Source organism: Cajanus cajan, chromosome 10 (assembly GCF_000230855.2).
Source record: "Cajanus cajan strain Asha chromosome 10, NIPB_CcT2T_4, whole genome shotgun sequence".
Classification (NCBI taxonomy): domain Eukaryota; kingdom Viridiplantae; phylum Streptophyta; class Magnoliopsida; order Fabales; family Fabaceae; genus Cajanus; species Cajanus cajan.
This window is the reverse complement of record NC_138526.1, coordinates 49,763,601-49,778,113: the sequence shown is the minus strand read 5'-3', so window position 1 is coordinate 49,778,113 and position 14,513 is coordinate 49,763,601. Positions and strand designations below refer to the sequence as shown.

Here is a 14,513-nt window from a genome sequence, read left to right as displayed (position 1 = left end):
CTATGCCTCAGGTCGGCCCAAAATTGTTCTAATCTTAATAAAATAAAACATTCTATTTAATCTAATCTAATAATATATAAAATGATTAAATTAGGGTAGAAATAATTTATTAACTATTGTAATGATTGAGTGGTGGTTGGTGATTTAAATATTTTATCTCGGATCCAATCATAAGTTCAAATTCTCTTGTCAAAGCTGTACCATAAAAATAGGCATGGTAAAGGTGTGGGAGGGTAAGAAATTACGAACTGGTAAGGTAAGATTAGGGTAAGTGGAGTAGGATGGTTTGGGTGTACATATAAAAACCCAAAAATAGAGAGGTACGTAAAAGTAAGAACCTTCAATCATTCCATGCACTCTACCGACATTACTTTCCATCACGCCTATGTCGGTGCTGCACTTCTGTGCAAGCCTAAGGGTAAGGGAACCCAGTCTGGCACCAAACGTGACTGTACCCTGCACGTTTCAGTTATTACTATCTACCTATAATCATTTTATTAACCATGAACATTCCCAAATTTACCATCATAAATAAAACTTGCCTATGTCAAATGAAGCTATATTCTTTTTTATTTTTCAAATACCATCACAAATATAGTTTAAACGTGATTATCTTTTGGGCCATAGGCCCTTCTTTGAATGAGAAAAAATAAAAAGTAATCATATTTTCTAAATAGAATTAATCACCTATATACTGATAATGTAAAAAAATTTTACACTGACAATCAATCATATCTTTTAATAATGTCATGTCATTTACTTATTTAATCAAATAAAAATAAAATAAAATAATTTAAAAGATATAATTGATTGACAGTATAAAAAACTTTACACCGACAATATATACATGATTAACTCTTCTAAATATCCCTACAAAACTCAATTTTAAAACTAATTCTTCCAACGTCCATTCTTCATTTCAACCTTAAATTCTTCACAATAACACCCAAACGCAATGGTGCGCAACTAACCTGTAACCAATGTATTTTCATCAGAGGACATTATAAGAAATCGTCAATCAAAAGTTTAACTATTTTCCAACAAAAAAATAAGCGGGAAAATACAGCTGCTCCAATGTTTTTACTAGTAATAGATAGATATTACAAACAGACGAAATGGCATTTTTCTAAAATATGCCCAAGAAAATTACAAGAAGCATTTGCTTCAAATCAGAAATAACTAAGTGACCATAGGAAATGAAACAATGAAGAAGGAAACAAAAAAAAAATGTAAAAAAAAAAATTAAAAAAAAAATAGTACAAGTGGAAATCCACTATTGAATTGGTGTGACTACCGCTTCTGCTCCATCTTTGCTTTAAGGAAGAAAAAAAATAGAGGAAAGAATCATCATAAATCTCAAATGTACACAATCATACTAAACTTTCAATTTATTGTCCACTAGGAAGCACATCAGAAATCCAATCAGAAGCTGCCGTTTGAATATCAGTTTCAATATGAGGAGAAAGAGACAGCGGAGTCACTGCAACCTGTTCCCCCAGATCACACGCAAGAATCAGTCAGAACAAGGGGAAATTGGTAACCCCCGAAGACACCAGCATAGTAGCATGCACCAATTAGGAAAATAAAAAAAAAACTAATTAAAAAAAACAAATGTTAATTCAAAAGGCAATAAATATTGGTCCAACTTACATATCCACTTTCAAGTGCTCTGTAATCCAGATCTTCGTCTATTTCTTCCTCTTCCTGCTGTTTGTCCAAAAACTGAAGATACAAGTAGAGTATAGCTAAGTTCACTTCTACAAACAATTCAAAAATATTTAATAGGTATACAAATACAACATAAATATAAACAAATGCAAGAATGGAAATTAGCAACCCGAATCATATCAACAGACTGCACAGAGGTGTCACAAGTAATATATATGTAGAACAGTAGATGAACCAATGGTTAAAAAAAAAAAAACCTATTAAGGTTGCAGTAAACATTTGAAAACATTTTTATGATAATCTCCTGCACATAGTACTCTTCATAATCATAATCATCACAGAGAAACGGAATAACTAAAATATTAACATGATTCGTCCATGGTGATAGCAAAATCTAATTAAGGTTTTGTTTTTCCCCTCCTATTTACCTCTAGCCTGAAATACTTCTTCACCCTGTTAGGATCAGATTTTCCTGCAGCTCCAGTTGATTCAATAATCTCCAAATTCTTTTTCTGTGTAGCCAATCGACGAGCTGCACCCTGAAGTTGATAAATAAATATGAGCAAGATTTGAGTGCCATCATGATTAGATTAGAAGCATTAAAATCCCTTCAGATTACAGAGAACATAAAGACATGAAATGCAAGTATGTAGGACACCTACAGCTGCAGAAGCATCTCGGCCAAGCTGCGCAAACTGAAGACCAAGGCCACCTTGTTGATTGGCCAAGAAATGACCAGTTGGATAGCGGCTGGACGAAACAGCCAGCCAGTTTAGAGTGGATCTCTTCATACTTTGCTTGGTCAATTTGAAGCCCTATCAAAAAAATGATTACATTGCATCCGTGTAAACAACAGAACCAAAAAGTAAGATATCACCATGAAATATTTTGAATCATTAGAATCTAATCGACCAAGAATATTAATGTGCACACTAGTTTTTGTAAAATACATGGCCAAGACCTAGAGCATTTGCTTGGTAAAATTGAAAACATGATCCAATATATAATAAAATTTGCACACCTTGTTACTCAAAGGAGACGTGGGAATTTCAATATCTAGAAAGCAGCTTTTGGGAAAAGTTCCCTTTTCAACATCCCTAATAGCTGCATTTATTAACGGTAAACAGATTGATGCTGCATCCTTGAAATCATCTTCTTTACTCTCATCCTTCTTCCTACAACAGAACACGATGTCAACTCATAATGCCAGCACGAAAGCACAGTTAAAACCAAATATACAAAATCATCCATTTACCAATTCAATGATATTGATAATGCCGGCACACCCCATAACAACGCCTCCCTAGCTCCGGCAACAACCCCCGAGTAGAATCTGTGAACTTACAAAGCACAAGATAAACACGGTACTACACTATACATAAGACTGCAAATTCTGAATAACACAAGACTGCAAGTTCCTAGATCATGCAATAAATTAGATCTATAAAACATACATGTTATGACCACAGTTCGATCCCCGGTTAATCCCGCTAATAACCTGAAATTCAAACCAAGTTATCATCCACAAATCTTCATTCCTTGGTTTTCAGAACAATCAATGAAACACATAATTTCAAGTGGCACGATGTAAAGACTAACCAGCATAGGCTTTGACCACGAAAACAACGCTCCAGATAACGCCAGCGAAACACAGTCCACAGTAGTCCCTGAATTATCAACAATAATTAGCAGTTAAAAAATTTAATTCAGGTAACCGCATCCATTAATATTATTAGAAAAGCCGAAACCTGAAATCTCGAAGGCGGTGGCGCCGCTCAATTTGGCGGAAGCGGCTTCTACGGTTTCGCGGAGGGTAACGGAGTGCGCGGAAGCGGATTTGTCCCTAAGACGAAGCAAGAAATCAGGAAAGCGGAAGGAGAAAAGGAGCGCATTGTGAAAAAGGAGTAGAGAGAAAGGGAAAACTGACGATTGCGGAACGATGACGTGGACATTGTAGAGGGCTTGATTAACGAGAGCTTCGACGAGGTGCGTGAGGCCGGGGGAATCGACGCCGTCGGTGTTCGTGACCAACACAATTGGCTTCGACTCGTCGAATTCAGGTTCCAGAGGCTCCTCGCTGGCTTGCTCCGCCTCGGAATTCGATTCCGATTTTCTGCTGAGGAGCGCTTCTTGGAGATTGGAAACGAGTCCCGGTGGCATCATCATCTTGCAACGACGTCGTAAGAAGAAGAAGATGAAGAAGAAGAAGAAAGGAGGGGACAATAAAGCGCTGAAAAAAGAAAATGAAGAAAAATTTGGATAGATGAGAGAGAGTTAGACCGCTTCTAACGCCGCTTACGTCGATCACTAATGAAATCTTTAGTCTATAACATTTCAATTTCAATTATATTATATATGTCATGTCAAGTGAACATCTAACTATTTTTTATTTTTTTTTTATGCTTCTGTAAGGATGAAAATTAATAATGAAATTTTCTCTTCTTTTCCGTTTAATTTTTAATGAATTCCTGTAGATTTTAAATAAACAAAAAAGCTTGCCTTTTCATTTTAAAAGAAGCTTTGTTTTGAAAGAGTCTCAATCTAGATTGGACTAATCAAATTAATTTGACAAAGTCTACAACCATAAAGATCATAACCGAGGTAACAAACAACCTTTCAATGCATTACACTTTTTTCTTTCAAGTTAACTTTAATGCCACTTTAAAGTTCTGAACGATGGGTAAATCAGCCATAAAATGATACATTTGAATTCTACATAAAAAAAATATAAAATAAAAAACACTTTTCTATGTAAATTTTATATCTGTTTCATTTATTTATTTTTTTATATAGTTAAATTTACGCAAGCTTTAAAGAAAAAAATTTCTTATTTAGAACCATTCCTGATCAAATTTGATTTAAATACTTAAAAAATAATCAGAATTTAGCGTCTTATCCTTGAAAATGAGATTATAATTGTTATAAAAAGGATGAAAGGTGGCAGACGATAGCGTCATGAAAGAACAAGTGAATAGGGTGTAAGGCATTTCAAGAGAGATTCATGTCGTGTAGCCAACGATGAGCATAATGATAGGAAGATGCAACCAAAAATTTTAATAGTGCTTATCCAATCTGAATCTGGTAGCCTTTTTTGGAGGGTTTTAAAATTTTGTTTACCAATTTATGGCATAAAAAGTATGAACATGATTAGATGCAAGTGCTCAGAGAATAATAAATATTCTTCATGGAATGGTTTGGGTTTGCCTGCTAGTTTCGACGTGTAGATCATGTCAAGCAGGTTTGGATTATATGTAAATGAATTCTTGTTTTTTTTTATAATACTTTGATATAATTCTCTTTTTTTTTTCTCTCCGTTATATCACAACACTCATTTTACTATACAATTTTCTCTCTTTTTCTCCTAATTGTAGAAAGTTATAAAATGAAAAAGAATATAAAAAAAAACCTGTATAAATTATGGAGACAAGCCGTCATGGGCATCGTTCAATTTTGTATGAAAATACTTTTCCAACACTACTTTAAATATTTTAACGCATGATTTATCCTTAGATATTTTCCAACATTAATTTTAATGCATTCTTTTATTACCAAATCACACTTCAGTTCACACTTAACAATAACAAAAAATGACTTTTAAAAGAAGTATTAGACATGGCCAGACAATAAGAAATACGATTAAAAATCTTAAGAAAATACATTGATAACAAATCCCCATTTATAATTGCATCACTCTACTTATGCTTGCTATACCAAATCATCACATTATCATAAAGATCTCTAGGTGTAAAAGATAACAAAATAGTACGACTACTTTTATAATGGTCATCAGAAAATTTCTTGTGAACTTTATGATGTTTAAATGACTTTTTTCTCTGAGAACAGTTAGCGAAATCAGGTATCTCAGTACCTATCTTCAACTTATTAGATATTATTTTGAAATACGTGATATGAGTTGGTAAGACCTGTGTCACGTAGACGTAGTAGTTCAAATGGGGAATATACCAAAATGCTGAAGTTAACAGAAAATGCTAAGCAATTGGCCTCTTACAATTATTTGCGCCGATAATCAAAGTCCCAATATTAACGCAAAAGCTTAGTGACACAAAATTAAGCTCGTGCTATTGGAGGCAAAGCTAAAAAATCTTACATTGAAGCATGAATTACTTTGTTAAATAATACTTACATAAAGTACGACATGTTATGGAGGTAATTTAATTATTGTCACATGGTGTTGTCTGCAGTGCCCCATGTAGAGTTACCCCTTACCCTTTCGTTTCCTAGCTCTACTTCGCAAAGCAGACACAAGGGCCATGTTCTCAGTCTCCTGAATTGAAAAGACACGTTAAGTTTTCCAAAAGAGAAATCAGAAAAAACAATGATACGAGTCATAACTCACCCTTGTTACCATCATATGTTTCAGGGCACCAACTAGCTCAAACAAATACTCATAAGCAGCCTTGTGTGGCTCCTGCAAAAAGAACCCTTCAGTTTCGACTAACCATATTAACAAATATGTTGTAAATCATAAATAATGACACTACCTGTATGTTGGGAGGCAGAGGCAATCCTTCCACCAATGGTGCCCTTGGAACCGGCAAAACTTGAGTACCACCAGAACCGTCAGGAAGCTCAACACTCCAACATGGGGCATTGTATATGCCTAATGCCCCAAAGTCAAACTCAGGTCTCATCCCATCCGGATAAATTCTTTGAGGAACAGATACGGCAGAGGTGGAGGCCTGTGCATGTATATCAACAGAAGTAAGCTGATTCAGTGTTTCCATCTTTAGCAAGCAATACAACATGATGATGAGAAAAAAGTTCTAGGCATTTCAAGTCATATGATGTGAAATATATGCAGCACAACACTGTATACTTTTATTAGAATTTCTATTGCTCTTTCATGCAATTATACTCGTTCATCCTATAGTTATCACATGAAAAGGAAAGCTAAGGAGCACTTATTGGAAAAGCTATTTGTTAACATACACTTTGAGAAGAGTCTAGTCTACTCGAGTCCATGTTATTAGCATCAAAACCAACATAAGGATCCACCTGGAAAACAAACAATACAAGTCAGACACAATTAATAAAAGACAATAAATATCACTTCAATGATTTAAATGTATATCTTCTAAGCAAAGAAAGTTTTCAAGGTACCATTCTCACGCATTAAAATATTTTACTATAAAAATTCTCTTTATACCCACAATTTTCCAAATTGATTACTTGATTTTATTTTTCAAATCTTCTACAACTTCAATATAAATCTTGTTTTCTTCCCACCGGAAGTTACTACCAGCTTGCATTTGATTCCCTACAGTAGAAAAGAATACAAGCCATTTAGAATTTGTATGTCAACTTGATAAGAAAACATTACCATTGGTCTTTCTGCTGCTTTGAATGAGTGAAAGGAAGGACTTCCAAAGTCAGGGGACTTCAATACTGCATATGCCCACTTATTGTTATATATCGTTTTACCAAACTGCAACATAAAAGACCTTTAAGAAGATATAATATCTCAGATGCTGCAGATCTCAAAGTCACACTTCTTTGTAACAACTACATTTCATTACTCAAACATAGTGTGTTAAAACTGTTTTCTTTGAATGATAATAAATCACTGTCTATGTAACAATACCCGTTTGTGCAGTTACTAGTGAAATAAAAAATGTATACCACATGTTGACTATGCACGAATTTTTCATCACTTCAAGATTATGTTATTTGTAAATAAGCATCCCAATAGCGCTATAGCACTGCTAGCAGCTGTTTAACCAGATGGTGGCAGGATCAAACTCATTTAACAACCCCCCCCCCCCCCCCCAAAACACCCACCCGGTTCATTGGTATTTTTTGTAAGTACCAATTGGTTCCAAATCCAATTATCTTTCCTACCAATATTAAATATTATATGCAAGCATATGAGGCTAGGACTAAGCTTATGTATTTCATACTTCAAAAAATCATTCAAGGGAAAATGCTACAGGTGCAATAAATGCAAAAGTTTTGAATAAATGAATAATATTAATAAAGAAATAAAAAATGTTACTTGCATATGCAAATTAGAACCTGTGGATAGTGTGGAGCACTAAAAAGTGTATATAGTTTTCCCGATTCTCCATCATGATCTATGCTGTATCCACTAAACATATCCCCAAAATCATCATCTCTTCCAGCCCTTGCATCAGGTCCTTCATGTGATCTGATAATCAGCTATGCAGCAAGAATAATATTTACTAACAGTAAGAATATTATTTAGTAATTAAACAAATAATATTTATTAAATAACGCTGGTTCTTTAATACACATCTAAACATGCAACCCATCATGTACAATGACAGGCATTATTGATGACAATTTGTGATATTAGCTCTAAACATCTGATAATAAGCTCAAGCATGGGACTTAAGTGGTTGTGTTCTTTATAATTAGTATGAAACAAATGAAGAATATAAACAAAAACATTACTCTAAAAAGGGGTAATTCATGAAGAAAAAGAAGGGGAACTAGAACACCAAGTCCAAACTCAAAAATGTGAATAATTCAATTTTCTTGCTGGAAAGAATGATTATAATGTTTATATTTTCAGTTAACATTAAACTTCCTGATCTTGAGAATGTAAAATGAAATAAGAAAATAAGGCAGACTATGCTTAAAAAAAGTAAGTAAAAAAGGGTAACAGACAGAGATAAGTCCAGGTTTGAAGCTTTTCATGTTGAGTGAGGTCAATCAAGGTCAAGGGTTTTAGGTCAGCAAAAGCTTTAGTTCCTCCTCTAAAAAGTCAGGTCAAGTGTCGTAAAGGCAACCAGTGCGATAACCCACCAGTGAAAATGAAAGAAGTTCTAGTGGGACAGCAACAGAAGTATCTAACATCATGTCCTAGACACGAAGATGAGCAAGAGTGCAAGTGAATTTTGTCAAGATAGAACAGCAGACTTCTGAGGAGATTGGAAGCCTATATAAATAATAGGAATGACAAATTGCAATCTTTATTTACAAGACCAATTCATAATTTCGTATGACTTAATCTCTTCCTGATAAAAACACACTATGGATGTTTCTTGGCTATCCTTTCCTCTCAACCTCCTGACTAACACTGACTATAAGATAAACACTGGAATAAACCGGATTCGTTTTCCAAAACAATAAGAACACAGCCTATTAATTTCTTTGACTAGAGGATGATGAAAAGTTAAAATATCATGGCAATAGTATACTAACAAAAAGTACCAATTTGGTGTGTGACATCAAATATAACTATAATAATTAGAAGATTGGGAAATCTTAATCAAATTACTTCATTCAGTAAAATAAATAAGTATTTACTAATTAGTATTACATAATACAATAAAGTCACTAAGCGCTCATTCAGTACTATAATCAAATTATACTTTTGAATGTTATTACCTTTAAGTTGTTCTGCTTTAAGAATGCCTCGGTGCAATCAGGACCCCACCATAAACCTAACTTTTGACCTGTATTATCCCTCAGACCATCCTTGTTAGATGGTTTTGACCAGAGAACATCACTCAATAATATGTTAGGACCTTCATAAGGGCAATCTACACAAGATCTTTTAACTTCAGATAACTCAGCTAAAGAACCAAGATCCACCCTGTGTGTTTTATTCCGTTTTGGTTTCTGTGAAGATGCTGCATCTATACTACGGAAAAGTCCTCCATGAGTAGTATAAGCACAGTTGGCAATAACTGATGCTAATGGAAGCTCCTTGAAACACTCTAAGAATTTACTGTAGACATCTTCACCTTGATCACCATATTTGGACCACACCTCCTCCTTAAAACCATATCTTGTAGTGCAATATCTTGATTCATGATTTCCACGAAGTAGATATACTCTGTGAGGCATCAAGACCTGAATATGCAATGACAGACTTTATTGCATACCAATAAATATTGAGTGTGTAATATGTGTAAGTATTCTATTTGGCCACCATAACAGTTATTACTTATTAAGTCATACAAATATTTCTAAACAGTAGTCTTCTGTGATCTTATTTCTACAACAACCAACAAAATCATGAAGGATCTCAACATTTGTTAAATTTTGCAACAACCACCTTACCTTCCAAGCCAACAAGACCAAAAGCACTTCAACTCCCCAAGCTCCTTTATCTACATAATTTCCATTGAAAACATAAATCTGGTTCTCAGAGGGCACACCTGCATGCTTCAAAAGCAACATTAAGTCATGAAACTGCCCGTGTATATCACCTACTACAATGACTCTTGAATCTTCTCCTTGACAATTAATATCCACACAGTTTGGTTCTTTACATAAAATACTACAAACACCATCCACCAATTTTTCCACCAACATGGTAGGCACAACATGACAGAATTCAGATGACAACATCTTCTGTGAAGCCTGCTCAAGGATGATCATCATGTCCTGAACCCACTCTAAGGTGATGCAATCATCTGGGGGCCACATAACAAATTGCTGAAAGCAAGGTAACAAAGACTCCTGCACTTCATCTATCCCATTTTCAAACCTTAATACATGATCGACATCCAACATCTCGTCCTCATTAGTCATGCTTTGTGCCCCATCAATCAGGGCGTCCCCATTGCTGATCTTTGTTGACTCAACCAAGGGACTATCTCTCATCCCTTCATCCACAAAGCCAACCTGTAAAACTGATCAATGTACCTTAAAGAGAAATCTTAAATATAGACAAAATGAAACAAATTAAAACATAATTAGACAGCAAGAAGAATTAACCCCTTACTTGTTCTGCAAGTAAATCAGGCCTAGCTATTGCAACTCTAGGTTGTTTATCAATAATCCCATGTGCAATATCTTTCATCCTCGTGACTAAATGCATCCTCTGGTCATCCAAGCCTTCAAAGGAAATCCTACTTAATATTTGAATGATATCTCTGGATGCACAAACCTGTAAGTGCAAACTGCATTATGTCAGTAAAGAGAGAGATAAATTATCAACATTACTCAAAGGAATCAGTGTGAACCATTTTCTCAATGCTGTAGCGCAAGGCAGTGATAACATCACTCTTAGTCACCTGCAAATAGAACACAGTTTACGAGGGTAATGCTCAGCAGGAAAAAAGAAAATTGTGTAAAAATAAATAAATTATATCAGCAGCTGCTTATCTCTCTTGGTAGTACCATTCTATCTCGATCATCAACAACCCCACGTGCTATTTCTCTCATCATCACTAAGGAATGCACTTGTTGGTCATCTAAATTTACCAAGGACATTGAATTTATTCCTTCCAAAATCTTCTGGCACCCACTCTTTATTCTCTCTTTGTGGTGGTCCATGACAAGAGCCAGCAAAGCCCAGAAAGAGAACTAGATTAACTGACACATGTAGCAACCACAACACCCCAGGTGAACATTTTCACTCAGACAATAGGAAAAGTAAGAACTTTGAAAGTGTAACGAAAACCCAAATTCGTGGAATAAGGGGGCGAATCAGGTAAAGCAAAAACTTCATTACTGGTAGAACCTTTCTTCCTTCACTCAAGTGTGGAACCACTTAGCCAAAAGGGAAGGTATTTGAGTTGAGCAAGCTCTTTGGAAAAATATATACTCTTCAAATTGAAATTGTGCTACCCTAATTCGGGTATGGCTGCAAACTGAGCTTCAAACTCTTCTCTTTATCCTGAGCGATTAATGTTACCCCAAGGGAAGGAACTTAGGGTTTGCTTCATGCTGATTCACTCATTCTAATGCAGGGGAAAAGAAATTGGAAAGTGGTATTGTTAATTAATCAATTAATTAAGGTAAATTACTCTTCTTCTTCTTTTTCTTATCGTTTATTATTAAATAATCTAATTTAATATCTTAATTTTTAAAATGATGTAATATTATTTTTCTGTCTAAATTAAACTAAGTTCATTGATTCTTTGTATACATGAAAAGACAATATTAGATATTATTTTAAAAATTAAGTGACAATTTTTTAATAATAAAATACTAAATTAAATTTTTTTAATAAAATTTAACTCAGTTTTTTTTACAGCAATATAATTCAATTATTTGAAATAGATTCGAGTGATGTAACTCTCTCGATATTAAACTAAAAAAAAAACAAGCATTATGTCAAAGTAATTTTAATGGTTAAAATAATGTGAAATTGATAAATAATTTTTTAATTAAATATACATAAGAGATTTAATTTTTAAATAAATATCTATACAAACATTTATTAGAAAAAATACATAAATTTATTAAAAGAGATATTATCATTTAAATCTCTAAAAAAAATAGCTTTTAACTCATGTAGAATACTCTCTTCAAATAAAAAAAATGAAGACTAATATAATATGAGTACATTTATAATACATCTTTATTATCAATATTAATAATATTAATTAACATAAGTGATAATAACTTATATTTTTTAATTAAATTATTTAAAATAAATCCCGACTTTAGATATTAAATCCATTATGTGGGAAGAAAAATACACATGGATATAATAACCATTTTCAAAAATATAAATTTATAAAAATCATATAAAAAAATTATAAATTATTATATTTACGAGAGAGAGAAAAAAGTTACTATTGAACAAAAAATTACAAGAATTTTTTGGAAAATAAAAAATTGACAAAAAAAATGAAGGGTGGTGTAGATGGAAGAAAATAAAAGTTCAGAAAGAAACTCATATTAAAAGTTCAGAAAGAAACTCATATTTAAAGTTTCAACCCATTTCTTGTAAATTAGCCCAGTGATAAGTTTCAATATCTTAGCCCAATTTCACCCAAGGTTTACGCTAAAATGGATAATAAAGTGTCCGTGCCCGAAAGAAAAACTTCTTTTTAAGTAAAGTTTTAAATTTGAATATATTTTTTAAAATATGATTGAAAAAATAATTTTTTTTTAAGTCAGAGCATATAAGTCAATAAATACTTTAAATCAGAGCATATAAGCATATAAGTCAATAAATCTACCTCTTTTTAGTTTTTATATTTTTTTTCAGACATTTATATATATTTTTATTATATATTAATTTTTTCCACCACCATATCTTTTAAATATAAAATAAAAAAATGTATAAAAAAAATTGATTATAGTTCATTTTATCAATAATAATTATGATTTTATTTTGTAACCATTTTTATTTAAATTTATTTTACTTTTTTTAATTATACATTTTATTACTTGATTTATATGTTATCATTTTTATTTTATTTTATTTTACTATTTTTAAACAGGAATTCGTTCCTCATAACCTCACGAATAATAATAAAATTAAATTAAATTTAAAAAAAAAAGCGTTTGACAAAAAAAAAAGTAATAACAAGTGAATAGGCTATTTTGTGCGCTCTAATTATCATCTCTGTACACACTTATAATTATAATAAGAGTTAATTACTTATACACTGTCAGTGTAAAGTTTTTTTACACTGACAACCAATTATATCTTTTAATTTAGTTGCCGATATAAAAAAATATGATTAACTCAAATAATAATACAGAACTTTTAGATGATATAGCTGTTAAATATTATATCACAATGCAATAACATGAAATACCAGTTCTCACTTTAACAATTTTTTTTAATTTAAATAATCAATGTATGCAGATTTAATTTGACAATTAAACCAAAATTACAATTTTTTTTTGGAAATTGAGAAACCAAATTACGTGATTAAAAATATATATATATAGGTCCAAAATTACAAATTAAGAATTAATAAAGCAAAAATAGAATTGAGCAATGGTTCAACAGGCACAATAGCAAATCTGATCTTGATTGCAGGTGCCACCAAGCAAACCTTCTCCTATCTTGCATAGATAGTCACACTGTTGGCTCCCAATTGGCTCAATGCATCCTTCTGGGAACAAAACACTTGCTCTCTCACATTTTTCACCCTCCACCACCACCATTTCTTCTACAATTTCCAAACACAACTATTTTATTTCATCAAAATCAAATTAATCAACTATAACATTTTCTTCCTCACATTAAATATATATTGACGTACCAGAAGCTATGAGAAGAATCAACAAACATAACCCAACAACTGATTTCCTCCCCATCGCTGATCCTTTTCTTTCTTTTTTCTCTCCTCAAAATGTTTTGCTCCTCATCACATATTTTTCCATTTTATAGACCTCAACTTGGTTCAATATTCCCTACCATTTTGGTCCAATCTTGGTGTTTTACAATACTCGCACCTCTCATAGCTTTTGCTTAATTAATTAAAAAAAGTGATGTCATTGAGAAATAAAATATTATTAAAATATGTTACTTGAATTTTAAGACACGATATACCAATATATAAGAAATATATATTCAATTACTTAAGCTATTTTTAATAAAAATATATTATATTTAAACATATAAAGATGGGTAGTGATTTTGTGAGCAACAAATGTCATATCTTTTAATCAAACATAAAAGGCATGTTTTAAATTTAAATATTTTGTAAGGGTAACATCCAAGATTATTAATTTATGTCTACTAAATATTCTAACAAACACTATTGTTTTTTTTATTTTATGTTTTTAAGTGTTGTAATTAATATTCACAAAGCATTGGCTTAGACTGATTAGCGGGACTAGAAGTGAATAATGAATGCATCAACAAAGATAGGATACAATCATTGAAGAGACTTTGATTTTTAAAATACAACTTCTGCCGGTTGTTTATTTTAATTTTAACTTTAACTTACTCAATTAAATATTTATTGTAGTGGCATCCCCACAAAATTCTCTAGTTAAACCCTATTTGTTCTTTATTATCATAACGCGCTAAGATTAAATTAATGCAAAATATAATCCCAATAGAATGAGTCGGGAATAACATATAGAATAAGTCTGTTATTAGAATATATACATATTTATATGAGTGAATGAGAGAGAGAGAGAAAAGAATATGACTT

General features: G+C 32.3%; 2 protein-coding genes across 4 annotated transcripts; both read right to left on the bottom strand.

Annotated features, from left to right (window-relative positions):
- Positions 1–1,049: 1,049 nt before the first annotated feature.
- LOC109805636 (uncharacterized) lies at positions 1,050–3,990 on the bottom strand. Its single transcript, XM_020367808.3, has 10 exons — positions 3,596–3,990; positions 3,417–3,511; positions 3,268–3,335; positions 3,123–3,166; positions 2,924–3,001; positions 2,690–2,843; positions 2,331–2,483; positions 2,097–2,207; positions 1,651–1,722; positions 1,050–1,487 (listed from the first exon to the last, which is right to left on the bottom strand). Exons 1-10 carry the CDS (start codon positions 3,832–3,834, stop codon positions 1,389–1,391), a joined length of 1,113 nt encoding a protein of 370 aa, XP_020223397.1. The 5' UTR covers positions 3,835–3,990; the 3' UTR covers positions 1,050–1,388.
- Positions 3,991–5,644: 1,654 nt separating this feature from the next.
- On the bottom strand, positions 5,645–11,361 carry LOC109805635 (serine/threonine-protein phosphatase 7). 3 transcript variants are annotated; one of them, XM_020367806.3, is made up of 12 exons: positions 11,126–11,361; positions 10,783–10,977; positions 10,626–10,676; positions 10,385–10,549; positions 9,718–10,284; positions 9,040–9,507; positions 7,702–7,845; positions 7,010–7,114; positions 6,619–6,684; positions 6,171–6,368; positions 6,026–6,097; positions 5,645–5,953 (listed from the first exon to the last, which is right to left on the bottom strand). In XM_020367806.3, the coding sequence occupies exons 2-12, from the start codon at positions 10,936–10,938 to the stop codon at positions 5,885–5,887; spliced, it is 2,061 nt and encodes a 686-aa protein (XP_020223395.2). In that variant the 5' UTR covers positions 10,939–10,977; positions 11,126–11,361; the 3' UTR covers positions 5,645–5,884. The 3 variants fall into 3 exon arrangements, with proteins under 3 accessions (XP_020223395.2, XP_020223396.2, XP_029128682.2); XM_020367807.3 differs by lacking the exons at positions 10,626–10,676; positions 10,783–10,977; positions 11,126–11,361 and having other exon boundaries at positions 9,718–10,292; positions 10,385–10,526; XM_029272849.2 differs by lacking the exons at positions 10,626–10,676; positions 10,783–10,977; positions 11,126–11,361 and having other exon boundaries at positions 9,718–10,305; positions 10,385–10,515.
- Positions 11,362–14,513: the final 3,152 nt, after the last annotated feature.

What these genes read in the sequence shown, in the direction of transcription:
- LOC109805636 (XM_020367808.3), bottom strand. Translation starts at nt 3,834, where the DNA reads ATGATGATGCCACCGGGACTCGTTTCCAATCTCCAAGAAGCGCTCCTC. An exon ending in TCGAACTGTGGTCATAACAT is followed by an intron (nt 3,002 to 3,122) that starts GTATGTTTTATA and finishes GTAAGTTCACAG; the next exon opens with ATTCTACTCGGGGGTTGTTG. An exon ending in CGTCTCCTTTGAGTAACAAG is followed by an intron (nt 2,484 to 2,689) that starts GTGTGCAAATTT and finishes TTTTTTTGATAG; the next exon opens with GGCTTCAAATTGACCAAGCA.
- LOC109805635 (XM_020367806.3), bottom strand. Translation starts at nt 10,938, where the DNA reads ATGGACCACCACAAAGAGAGAATAAAGAGTGGGTGCCAGAAGATTTTG. An exon ending in TTGATGATCGAGATAGAATG is followed by an intron (nt 10,677 to 10,782) that starts GTACTACCAAGA and finishes TTCTATTTGCAG; the next exon opens with GTGACTAAGAGTGATGTTAT. An exon ending in TGGTCTTGTTGGCTTGGAAG is followed by an intron (nt 9,508 to 9,717) that starts GTAAGGTGGTTG and finishes TTGCATATTCAG; the next exon opens with GTCTTGATGCCTCACAGAGT.